At 39.4% G+C, this 12,005-nt stretch overlaps 3 protein-coding genes across 6 annotated transcripts; 1 reads left to right on the top strand and 2 right to left on the bottom strand.

Annotated features, from left to right (window-relative positions):
* Positions 1–216: 216 nt before the first annotated feature.
* slc35h1 (solute carrier family 35 member H1) lies at positions 217–5,048 on the bottom strand. Of its 2 annotated transcripts, none has more exons than XM_010772845.1 (6): positions 4,959–5,048; positions 3,585–3,790; positions 3,328–3,478; positions 1,744–1,807; positions 1,529–1,601; positions 217–506 (listed from the first exon to the last, which is right to left on the bottom strand). In XM_010772845.1, exons 2-6 carry the CDS (start codon positions 3,693–3,695, stop codon positions 327–329), a joined length of 579 nt encoding a protein of 192 aa, XP_010771147.1. In that variant the 5' UTR covers positions 3,696–3,790; positions 4,959–5,048; the 3' UTR covers positions 217–326. The 2 variants fall into 2 exon arrangements, with proteins under 2 accessions (XP_010771147.1, XP_010771146.1); XM_010772844.1 differs by lacking the exon at positions 4,959–5,048 and adding an exon at positions 4,334–4,575.
* Positions 5,015–5,958, top strand: taf13 (TATA-box binding protein associated factor 13). 3 transcript variants are annotated; one of them, XM_010772841.1, is made up of 2 exons: positions 5,015–5,249; positions 5,386–5,958. In XM_010772841.1, the coding sequence occupies exon 2, from the start codon at positions 5,390–5,392 to the stop codon at positions 5,762–5,764; it is 375 nt and encodes a 124-aa protein (XP_010771143.1). In that variant the 5' UTR covers positions 5,015–5,249; positions 5,386–5,389; the 3' UTR covers positions 5,765–5,958. The 3 variants fall into 3 exon arrangements, with proteins under 3 accessions (XP_010771143.1, XP_010771144.1, XP_010771145.1); XM_010772842.1 differs by having other exon boundaries at positions 5,166–5,249; positions 5,389–5,956; XM_010772843.1 differs by having other exon boundaries at positions 5,188–5,266; positions 5,389–5,956.
* Positions 5,959–7,814: 1,856 nt separating this feature from the next.
* tnnc2.2 (troponin C2, fast skeletal type, tandem duplicate 2) lies at positions 7,815–11,158 on the bottom strand. The gene is made up of 6 exons (XM_010772846.1): positions 11,049–11,158; positions 10,234–10,285; positions 9,527–9,670; positions 8,932–9,046; positions 8,688–8,824; positions 7,815–8,416 (listed from the first exon to the last, which is right to left on the bottom strand). The coding sequence occupies exons 1-6, from the start codon at positions 11,049–11,051 to the stop codon at positions 8,385–8,387; spliced, it is 483 nt and encodes a 160-aa protein (XP_010771148.1). The 5' UTR covers positions 11,052–11,158; the 3' UTR covers positions 7,815–8,384.
* Between the last annotated feature and the right edge of the window lie 847 nt (positions 11,159–12,005).

Below are 12,005 nucleotides of genomic sequence, written 5' to 3' on the forward strand. Positions count from 1 at the left end.
TATATTATCTATCATTCATTCAAGGCGACAGGGCTGCTTTGCTTATCAGAAAATCAATGAAAATGACTAGATGACTTTAGTCTTTTGACCTACTAAACAGCCAAAATCTTGTTGTAAACATTTTCATCATTTGACATTTTCTATTCAACATGCCACTTTCAAATGTTTTAAAGAAATTGTTTATTCATCTTTAACATATCTTACTTCATTGTGGCTGGATGTGTGAGCCAAAGGTCCTATTCCAATGTAAGTGTTGGTTGTGTTTAAGAAAAGCACCTATAAAACAGGACTGCTACACATCATTGAATCATTTTACAGAGTGTGACTCAACACTGACCCAGCTCTGCTTTCTGCATGAGGACCTGAGTGAGGGTCCAGCGGATCCCGCCGATAAAGGAGGCCAGCAGCACCATGCTGAAGCCCTGCAGGTTGAACTGGGTGGACTCAAAAGTAAACATGAACAGACCGCTGGAGATCAGCAGGACCACCACCACCAGGAATGGGTTCTGAAAGAGAGAGACAAGGAGAGACAGTAAGAGAAAAAAGAGGAAATCCCAGACCAAAAAGAATTGTTTTGAATGGATAGAAAGTGAAAAGGGAAAAAGCACACTTGATATCATATTTTGAATGGGCTTTCTTAGTGATGTCACACATCTTCAGGCTGTGTTGGCCTTCCTTAGCTCTTGTCTGTTCATGAATGGAAACTGAATTTGCCACGAATAATGTGATCAGTTGAAATGGATTAGCTGGCCATGGCTTTGCTGCTTGCTTTAATAATCTAGCATTAACAGAACATTACCTGTAGCACAATTTGTAAATGTCAATAAATGACTATACAGCCCACATTAGCAAACCCACACATATGTGCCCTGCTAATTCGAGTTCCCCTCAAATTAGACTGCAGAAGGAATATATTACATATCATTATTTCAGCTATGTGCTGATAAAACTTAGTTAAATGTAACGATTGCCTAAATGTCAACTTTGAGAACTCTCTTCACTAAAGTTTCATGCAGGCATTGGTTGTTTTGTTGCTAGGATACTGGTGATGTAATGCTCACCTCTCAATCTGCATGTGAGCCTTTCATGAATATGTCCATTTATATTAAAATATATATATATAACGTATAATTACGTAAAAGATATGGTCCCATTTAGAACCATACATGTCCACACAACAGGACACCCATTTTCTGCCTCTTTACTCTGCAGTGCTCTAACAATCAGAGCGGTGAAAATATCTATTTCATACAAGTGGCTCCTTTCAAATCCAGGCACTGAGAGAGGTGAGACGGTGAAGGGTTAGTCAAATCAATTTGATTTAATCACGAGAACACTCCGCAGGTTTTTGCCCTTTGTCCGAACAATCACTTTCACTTCTGCCTTTGCTGCACATTATCTGATAAAAGGCAATTTCCTTACAGCCAGTATTCACTACAACTATGAAGGGAACATAATAAGGAAGAAAGAATTATATCAACAAATGATTTCAACAAGTGATTGAAGTTGGAAAAAAAAGGTCACTCACCGGCTCTTCTAGTTTAAACACCAGAGAGAAAAAAAGGATAAAAAGCACTGCTGAAGATTTGGTCATGGTGTACCTTGAATGACACAAAAAAATAGCCACACTTAAGTATGGAATAAACAATAAATGGGTATTTACAATGTGTATAACCTTAAGTGTTTCAGTTTGAATTAAAGAAGCATCCTCTTTTACACAATCTGAAGAAAAAGAAAACTTACAAGCTAATGGTGATGAAGAGGAAGCTCCAGTTGGAGAGTCCAATATCCAGTGCTGTTGCCAAGGCTGGGTCATAAAGACAGAGTTGAGGAGTTAAACACAAATGCAATAAATGGGGTTCTTGTATCACTACTTTGCAATTATCTTTAACACTTACCACATATATAACGTGTTATTGCCATTCAAATGTTGGCATTTTACACATTCAAATATCTATAATGTTTTATGACTGTTTAGGATGATCCTTTCCTGTAGTGTGTTCTATAGGTTTCTGTGCATGTAAATGGTCTGCAAAGGATAAAATCCCTGTGTTCCCTTTAGAGGGAGTGTCTCTCCCACACACTGCCCCACCCCCCGTCTGAATCTCCTCCATTGGACTCCTTTTCTTACTTCAGTATAGGGTTGGGTATCGTTTGGATTTTAACGATTCCGGTTCTGCTTTTCGATTCCGGTTATTTTCGGTTCTCGATTCGTTTTTTTTGAGAGGGTAAAAATAATTCCCATGCGAATTTCACAGGGAGAAAAATATATATGTCATATCTGTATTCCTATTTACAAATCACTTCATACTGTAATTTTGTTGCGGTTATTGAATACAATTATATTAAAATAATCTCTGCATTGTTTAGTTAGTTCTAAGTGGTGCAGTTTGAGAATGTACAGTTGGCCCAGTCTCCTCTGATGTTACACTGCAACCTGCCTGTGAGACAACCACACAGTCTGTGTCCAACACATGTCCTGCAATACACATGCTACAGCTGCTCACTGTTTGTAAAAGTACATACATTATATTTTCATTTCAATAATGTTTTTTCTATACCCTGCTTCATAAACAATACTGACATCATGTGCTAGCTACACGCCCCGCCCCCGTCCAACAGTACAGAAAGCGGCGAGATGCATTTCCTTAGGAATCGATAAGCAGAACCGAAACTAACATTTCTAAACGATACCGATGGAATCGAAATGTTGGAACCGGTACCGGATTTCGGTACCCAACCCTACTTCAATAACATTATGACATCACTATCTAACACTCACGGATCTATTGGCAAGCACTCCAACACATTGTACGTGATTTGCTAAGGGGTTGGGGACATCTCTAAGCAGTTGACCAATCACAACAGAGCCAGCCAGCTAACCAATCAGAGCAGAGTGGGCTCTGGTTTCAGACAGAGGGTGAAAAGAGGTGCTGCAGCACAGGCAGTATGAGAGAAAAAAAGAAGAGCTTTTTGAACATTAAAGCATGGAGACATGTCAAAGTACATTTGTGTAACTGAAAATGCGCATTAAAGGCCTCCTTTAAAGACAAAACAGAAAATGTGCAATCCACTTCAAAAGTTTCTGCCCAATTAAAAACACATCAGGTTTAATATATATATAAGCTTGTGATGATTGCAATGCGGGCTTATTTTTAATCTTTTACTATCCTCATGTGTGATGTAATGTATGCGTCAAAATGGGCTTTAGTCAAAGTACTCTGAACATGATAAGAGCTGACTATCAGTTGCTTTTCTTATCATGTGTTCGCTGCATAGACTGATGCATTCTGAACAGTTATATAAAACTCTCCACTAAAATCTCACCTGTAGGAGCCACTTTATGGAGGTAATCTGTCCAGCTCAGAATGACGCGAGGTTTCCCTGTCCAGCACTGCATGGCCCTTCGAGTCAGAGCAGACAGGCAGAAGTTGATGGTGAGATGAACTAATGTCATGAAGAGGGGATAGTGGAAGCCCTGTGAGAAAAACACAGAAACGCTATGTTAATCTGGTTTGATGATTTTAACACCCTGCATGCCCTGTGCAGATGAACAGTCCTGTTCCTAAGACCTCTTCACTTACCTTCATCAGCCATTTGTTATAGAATGTGATGCCTATAGAGAAGGCATAGTATAGGAGAACTAATCCAACAGTGCGAATTCCCCGGCAGAGGAACTGGACCGGGCACGCCATACAGGTCTGTCAGGATCAAGAAAGATCCAGAAAAGACAGCTAATGTAGAAATGTCATCTCCAAACAGAATCTGCAGCCTTTCCTATCAGCCATAGCTTCAAGAGAGGGGGGAGAAACAAGGTGTTAATATCTGCACAGCTGCCTACTCCACATGTCAATACTGCATATGTATTGTTTTATTTTATTAGTATTTTCGTATTATACTGTACGGATTTGTTGGTGTATTTATATTTCATTTATTTATTTCCCTATATTTTATTATGTTATAAATAATTGTTTTTTGTTTTTTTCTTACACTTCATCTTCTTTAACTGTGTTTATGTAGGCACCATACACCAAGATAAATCCCTCGTATGTGTAAACCTTGGTAAAAAATACCTGTTTCTGATTCAGAGGTTAGGGATGTTACACCTGAACAAGTAGCTAGATAGTTAGCTAGTTATTAGAGTTATACATTAGCCTGCTGCACTGTTAGCTTAATGGCAACATTAGTGTTAGCTTAAGTTGGCAACCACTATCAGCTAGCTGTTTAACCACGTAAGCAAGATTCCCCCACATTAGCCACATTTAGCCTACAAACTATAAACAGTTCACTATTATTAACTAGAGCATCGTCTAATATTAGCTAATGAACTCACCAATAGCCAATGTAGTGGTTGCCCTCAACAGATGGCAGATGCTGAGTTTGTCCAGTTGTTAGTAACCAAAGTAACTTTATAACGGGAGCCCATTAGTGGATATTTGCCTGCTATTGTATATTTGGTATAGGTTCATTAACGCTAGCTAACTTTCTAAATAAACAAATCCGTTATGTCTTTGCGTAGACAATAACATTATTTAAGCTGTCAACATCCCATGACTTCTGCAAATAGTGACAGTGCGCCAAACCGTGACGTGTCATTGTTTTTGTATGACGACACCCACATAGAGAACTCCATTGATACATCTGTGCAGTCTTAGTGGCCGGGTTTATTTCTCACTTACAAGTCACAAGCATTACAACCGCAGACTTTGCTCGAATGAGTGTGAACCGTTCTTCAATTCGGCTTACATGTGGCCCACACAAAGGAAGTGAGATTTAATTAACGCGGTCTTCCAGTGGTGAATTTGTAATGTAGCATGGCGGTGAACCACATAGACACTGGTATGTTAAATAGTTATGTTTCTAAGTTGAGTTTGGCCTGCAACACAACAACATTTGCTGGCAGCAATCTAAAGAAAAAGAAGGGAAGTATGAGAGGAAATATGCTTAAAGATACCTACCGTTAGTCATGTTGTCATGGGGTTGAATATATGGCTGAAGAACATTCGTTTATCAACCTTAAACTGTATGTAGCGGTGAGCAGAGACGACTCCTAAGTAAAATAACCGCTAGGGGACAGTACTCTCTACAGCACTCCCCTGTTCTCCCCAAATAACTTCCAGTTGAAGAAAACCGGAAGAAATGCAACTGAAATCTGTTTGTAAACCGCCTTTAAAATAACAGAAGAAGAAAAAACCGGAAGTCAACAGAAAGTCTGTTATGTTGTGCTCAGTGCTGCGCTGAATTACAAGGTAAATTAAACACGAATGTGGGTATTCTGTTTACTTTACACACGCATATATTGTTTTGTTAGCATATATAATGAGGCTCGATGATAAGGCGTTTTTTCTATTTGAGTTTTTTTTATAGTTTTCTTGTGTTTTTCAGCAGAATGGCGGATGAGGAGGACGAGACTGGCTACGATGAGGAGATGGACGACGGATCCGGCGGAGTGGATTGCGGCCACGGGAAGAGGAAGAGGCTCTTCTCCAAGGAGCTCCGGTGCATGATGTACGGATTTGGAGACGACCAGAACCCGTATACTGAGTCTGTGGATATTCTGGAGGACTTGGTTATCGAGTTTGTCACCGAAATGACCCACAAAGCCATGTCTATCGGACGCCAGGGCCGTGTCCAGGTGGAGGACATCGTTTTTCTAATTCGGAAGGACCCTCGGAAGTTCGCCCGAGTCAAAGACCTGCTGACCATGAACGAGGAGCTGAAGAGAGCCCGCAAAGCTTTCGATGAAGCTAATTATGGCTCATAAACAAAATGTGGCTGTTACATTATTTGTAATGGCTTTTCAATAGCTGTCCTGTGTTCAGACTTGACTTGCTGTCCAAAGTCTGTTTTTTCTGATCTAACGTTTATTATTTCGTATGGTGGTATGGGAGACAAACATTGTTACCTGTTCTCATACTGTCTGTCTGGGATTCTCAATAAAGAATTGTTGTTTTAATATGTAGTCATTAATGTTAATATATAAGAATACCCAGAAGAGACTGTTTCTTTGATAAAATAGCAAGTACATCCAGATCAAACGCATGCATAGGTGCGTGTTTATTTAAAAGCAAATTACGGGATGAATATATAACATTAAGTTAATTAAACATGCCAGGGGGTCAACATAGAAAGGAACACAAATACACTCAATTTTGCTCCATTTAAATGATTGATTAAATCTACCAATATCTTAACAGAATGGTAGTTTTATTCTTTTCCTGAACACAAGGACAACATCCACACAAATCTTCTCTATCCTTGTTTACCAAGAATATATTTTGGGGAGAGTCCAAACCTTTTTCCTGCATGAATTGTCAACATTATTATTCCTTAAAAATGTTTCCAAAACAGGAACAGCTTGACATTTAAATCGACTTTTCCTTAAATCTGGAAAAGTGACATGTATTGCTCAATATCACAAAAACTTGTTAACGTAACCCTCTAATAGTGGTTAACAGCCAACCAACTTGTATTTCTCATGACATATGCCACAGCTAACATTAACTAGCAATTATACGTTTTTAGTCTCTAAACATAAAATCAAAATCCTCTTGTCATAGCTTTTCAATGTGGATATTTGCTGCTTTATTTTAATCTTAATATTTTGATTTTATTTTTGAAAGGTTCTCAAAAACAAGTTAAACACGTCAACTTTGACCCTGTGAAAGTCTGATGGAAAACTTTTACTTAATTCTAACATTTTATCAACAAAATGAAAAATGTATTCAACTAGAAAATAATCCACAGCTTTTTTAGGACTCAAACCCTGATTATCCTCATAATTGCTTGATCACATTTCTTAACCACAGTCAGGGGTCTATAGCCAGGGCCCAGGAGTTCAAAACTTTGAATCCCTATCTGATCAGATCAGATTTGGATTTTGGGGAGTTCAAAACCAAAAAACAGGATTAGGATCACTTTCATATCCGATCAGATCAGGAGATCCAATCCAAGCTTTAATCTGGATCAAATCTTCAAAATGGGTAGTTCAAACCGACAACACAGGATTGGGATCAGTTTGATCCCAAAAAACTGGATTATCCTGATCCCACCAAACGGGTGGATTTCCAGTGGATTACTAGAGCAAAATGTACTGTACAATTTATTTTAAAATATGTTTCAATTTAAATAAGATGGCAAAGTTTGTTAACTGAAATAATACACAATTTTTAGCCTTCATGGGAAATACATTTTATTTTTTCCATCTTTGCTCACGTTTGTGGTGGCCTATTTTGTTTTCAACCAAATGTTGATGACATAAATGTTTATGCTCATAAAAGTATCACAGCAAAGATTGTCAATCACAAATGTAATTTAAATTAAAGTAAAAATATCTTCAACAAAAAAAAAGTCCATCATCTGTCATCACCTTTCAAATAAAAAAATATAATTAAACATTATAGATGTCTCTGCAATGTGGTCTCTTGTCTTCCTTGTATTATTTTTCATGTCCACTAGATGGCGATCGGTAGGATTAAAGCATTGATATTCAGGATCTAGTCATCTTGAAAAATCGTAATCTGGATCAGGCTGATCCTATCCTGAATTGCTTTGAACTCCAGGGACAAAATCTGGCCGATTTGTCTGATCCTGGATCACAAAAAATGGGATTTCAAAATCGGATCGGATCTGATTGAGATTAAAAGTTTTGAACTCCTGGGTCCTGGAGATACAAGTCTAAACAAAGTTTTACCAATCTCCTTACACTTAAAAAAGTATTTTGCTCCAAAGCAGTTCCCCCAATCAGTCTACAGTGTGTCCAGCAATAGTGATAAAGACTACACTGGCTGGTTTTAAACACGATGGACAAAACGAAGAAACAGACAGATTTTATTGATTTTCCTCAAAACATTTTTTTACACAGACCATAAATATGACAGCCAACTACAAGTGAGCATGTGTGTTAACTCATTTATTCTGTTCAAGCACTTTACTTCTTTGCACAGTGACGTTGTTGGATTCGTTGGTCTAAGGAGTAGGTAGAATGCTGCATTTCTATCTAGATCTCTAAGTAGACCCGAGCTTTTCCAGCAGGTGCGGGAGGGGGGCACTTATGACACGCAACTGTCAACGCATGCAAAAGGTGTGTGCAGCAAATTTCTGCACTACAGCCGTGCCGTCCTGTCACAGGGTGAGGCGTCAGCGCAGCATCCTTCTGCATTCACAAGTGAGCCGGGGAAGAGGGTACCCGCCCCAGGGCCCCCCCTCCGCCGAGTGCCCTAGCTGTCTGTTGAGGCTGGCTTTAAGGATGGAGAAGAGAGGCAGTGAACCAGATGGAGAGTAGGGAGGAGAGGGAGTGCGTGGGGGTGTGTAAGTGGGGGTCAGATGCGTTCAGAATGGGGGTTCACAGGGAGGAGGAGGAATGTCCATGAGTCTTTCCAGTTTTACTGCACATTCTCCATCATCTTGAGGAATTCTGGAAAAGAAGAAGAAACCGGATAAGTAAATAATTACTTTACAAAATATACCTAGTATAAGTAATATATAAGTAACTAACACTAAAGTCACTAAAACATCAGTATCAGATATAATGTAGTTAAACGACAATATAAGATTATTTAAAAAATCGGATACCTTAGAGATCAATTTATATAATCAAGTGTTTTCTTCTAAGTTTTGTACATAATATAAAGTAAAAGTATTTGTAAAAATATAAGGATTCTTTAAAATAGCAAAAAATGCCGTACCGTCAAAGTCCAGCATGCCGTCGGTGTTTTTGTCTCCATCCCTCATCAGCTCATCGACTTCATCCTCTGAGATGGGCTCGCCGGTGCTGCGGATGATGAGAGCGAACTCCTCTCTGTCGATGTAGCCGTCGCCGTTCCTGCGCAAAAACACACACGTAAAGGATTGTGTACACAAACAAATAGAGCAAACAAAAATACTACTCTTTAAAATGAGTACAGCGTGACAGTAACAGCATGAACGTACTTGTCAAAGATACGGAAGCACTCTGCCAACTCTTCCTCGCTCTTGCCGGCCTGGTCCTCCTTTAGCAGCCTCACCATCATGACCAAGAACTCCTCGAAGTCAATGGTACCGCTACCTGAGAGTAATAAAGATCCACATAACTGATTAACAATGGTCACCCCAAACAGGCCCGAACAATGCCGTGTGCCATAGCGTGGGGACATTTTACGCATCAACCACGGGAAAGGAAACCCTAAAATGAACCCCTATCCATGTGATGTAATGATTTATATAACGTAAAACAAAACTAAGAGCTAAATGATCTGTTTAGAGGTCACCGGCATGTTGTTTGGGCCTTTGGACCAATACTCTGATTGCGCATCTGCGCAAATACTCCCATAACTAACGCATAATCACATAGTTTGGGTTCCAAATAATGCAATATAGAGTTTTTCTGTAGTAGTTTAATCAATCAACTTGATTTATTTGTATGTGATGTGGACAACGTATAGAGTGTCGGAGTCTCTTGTCTGTGCGTAAAACACTGATTGCGCACAATACGACTGCGCCTATACTGTGCTGCTTTCAGTGTAACACTTTATTATCGGCCGCTCACCGTCCTCATCGACCTCCTCGATGATCTCATCCAACTCCTCTCTTGTTGGGTTCTGGCCCAGCATCCTCATCACTTGACCCAACTCCTTGGTGCTGATGTCTCCGCCACCATCGGTGTCAAACATGTCGAAGGCGGCTTTGAACTCTGGATGAAGAAATGTGTCTCGTTATTCAAAAACTGGCCTACTTCGCATTGCCCTCTTGGTTGTTCAACACGTAATTAAAATCTACCTCTGTGTGAACAACGGGGGTGTAACACGTTGAGTGGAACTGGATGACACATTTTACCGTGATATATATATATATATATATATATATATATATAGGCTATATATATATATATATAATAGGGGAGTTTGATAATCTAAAACAGAATGCTTCTTATTATCTGATTAGCAATGTGTTACATTTCTGTGATAAAAACGTGTTTTGCAACCATTATACCCTATTTCACATTTTTCATTATTTTTATTTTTAGAGAATATTATCGCCCTATATTCTATCTTAAGACCACCGTATTAATATTTAAGTAAATAATATAATATTAAAAACACAATAATATATAGAAAATACTATTAAAATCAACTTGTCCACTTCACATAACGTATTTCCTGCAACCCACAAGCAAGTTCTTAGGTTACTGACCCCTGGGCAAAGTAACGAGATTACTTAAGTAACGCGTTACTGTAGCTTGTACCCTATACTCACCAGCCAGCATTTCCTCGCTCAGGTAGCCGCGGGCCTCTTGTTGCGCGTCAGTCTGGAAGAAAACAGGAGCCACGCTGTCACTACTTCATTCGCCATTTCAGTGTTTAATTGATAAATTAACACGGAAATATCAGCCTATGAAATATCATTATGGCGATACAGGGGAGTCAAACCACCAGTACGCACAAAACAAACAATACATTAAGGAATATGCTATAGATATATAATTGTTATTTTTACGTTACTTTCTGATAAGTCTTTTTGGTAATAACATGCTGTCATAAGTGATTTGTGCAGCATATAGTGCATGGCCAAGTCTCAAAAGGATTATTGAGCGTGCCTAAGAGGAGTCTTGAGTTATTTCGGGCTCAACACATTACGCGCGCTGTATATGGCCTGCAGACATTTAATCCTGAGGAATTTGTCGCATAAGCAGAATCTGCACCTTCCCAGCTGACCCCCCTCCCCCCCCCAAAAGACTCCCCCCATCTTCACTCTGAACCACGATCGGTAAGATTTGCAACAGAATCTGACAAAGTTTTAATTTAATAGGAATCCTACTACAAAACGCTAAGGAAGAAAGTCTTTACATTAAAAATATAATTATCAGAAAAAGGTCAATTTTATCCAAGAGATTCATATTTTAACACTCAGCCAACTTATTTCTGACACCTTCAGAATGCCTTTATTAATCAATCAACATCCTAATTCACATGCTTTCGTTATGTTTGGTTTTATAACTGGCTTAATAACTAACGGCTGGGTTAACATGATGTGTAGACCAACAGGCCGTTTGCACATAAAATCGGTCTTACCATGTTTGTGGATTAGCTTTTACTCCCCAATTATCCAAGGAAAAAAAGAAAAGTCCAAAGGAGTGGTCAATCCGTGTGCACCCCAACAGAGAGACTAGACGTCTAGTGAAGATTCTGACACACTTTAAACGGGGCAGCCAGGTCCCGCCCCCTGCCTCTCACAGGCCTACAGATTTAGTATCCTGAACTTTTAGGGTTCTCGGGCAACGGCAAGCCAATCACACTTTGGAGAGGAAAGCTCTCGTTTCTTTAAGTCGCAGGGTCGAGAATGTAAAAGAGGTCAATTGTGAGTTTTTGAGATCAGGTTAAAAGGTAGAAACTACTGAAAATAATCCAAAATTATTGAAGTTTTGGACATACTGCAAAGATAGTGAGAATATTACACTTTTGTCAAAAATCAGATGATCACAGGAGGAACTGTGCATTTCCTAGAAATAACTAATTTAGCAAAATACACTTAACAATCCAACTACCAGAGTCTTATTAGGACCCTAGAGCAACTTAGTGGTGATCTCTTTAAAATAACTAAACCATAATGTAACCAACATTTCAACTATATTGTCTACTATATAAATAAAACGTTGTATGTTGCCGCTCATCAGTGCTGCTACATCGGCCTTGTCAATACAAACAGTAAAGGGTAAGCTAAGATTTTAAACTAGGATATGTTGCGTTTGTGATGATGCCATTTTAATCTTGGTGTGAAACACAAAACAGGGAGAAAAATGCTATAGAGCTGGACCCCATCTCACCCATCCCCCCAATTCTATGCATCCCCCCCACCCCCTTAAGCCGTGAATAGCAGGCAGATTTTAGGGAGGACAGACTCACCCGGGTGCCTAATCAACACAACCTGATGCTCCTTGTATGGCGGGCGGTTCCTGGAGGGACGGCCCGAGGTGAGAGGCAGGAGAGGAGGATAGGATGCTGATGGAGGGGAGCAGCCATGGAGAAAAG

Source organism: Notothenia coriiceps, unplaced genomic scaffold (assembly GCF_000735185.1).
Source record: "Notothenia coriiceps isolate Sejong01 unplaced genomic scaffold, NC01 NC01_scaffold00011639, whole genome shotgun sequence".
Taxonomy (NCBI): domain Eukaryota; kingdom Metazoa; phylum Chordata; class Actinopteri; order Perciformes; family Nototheniidae; genus Notothenia; species Notothenia coriiceps.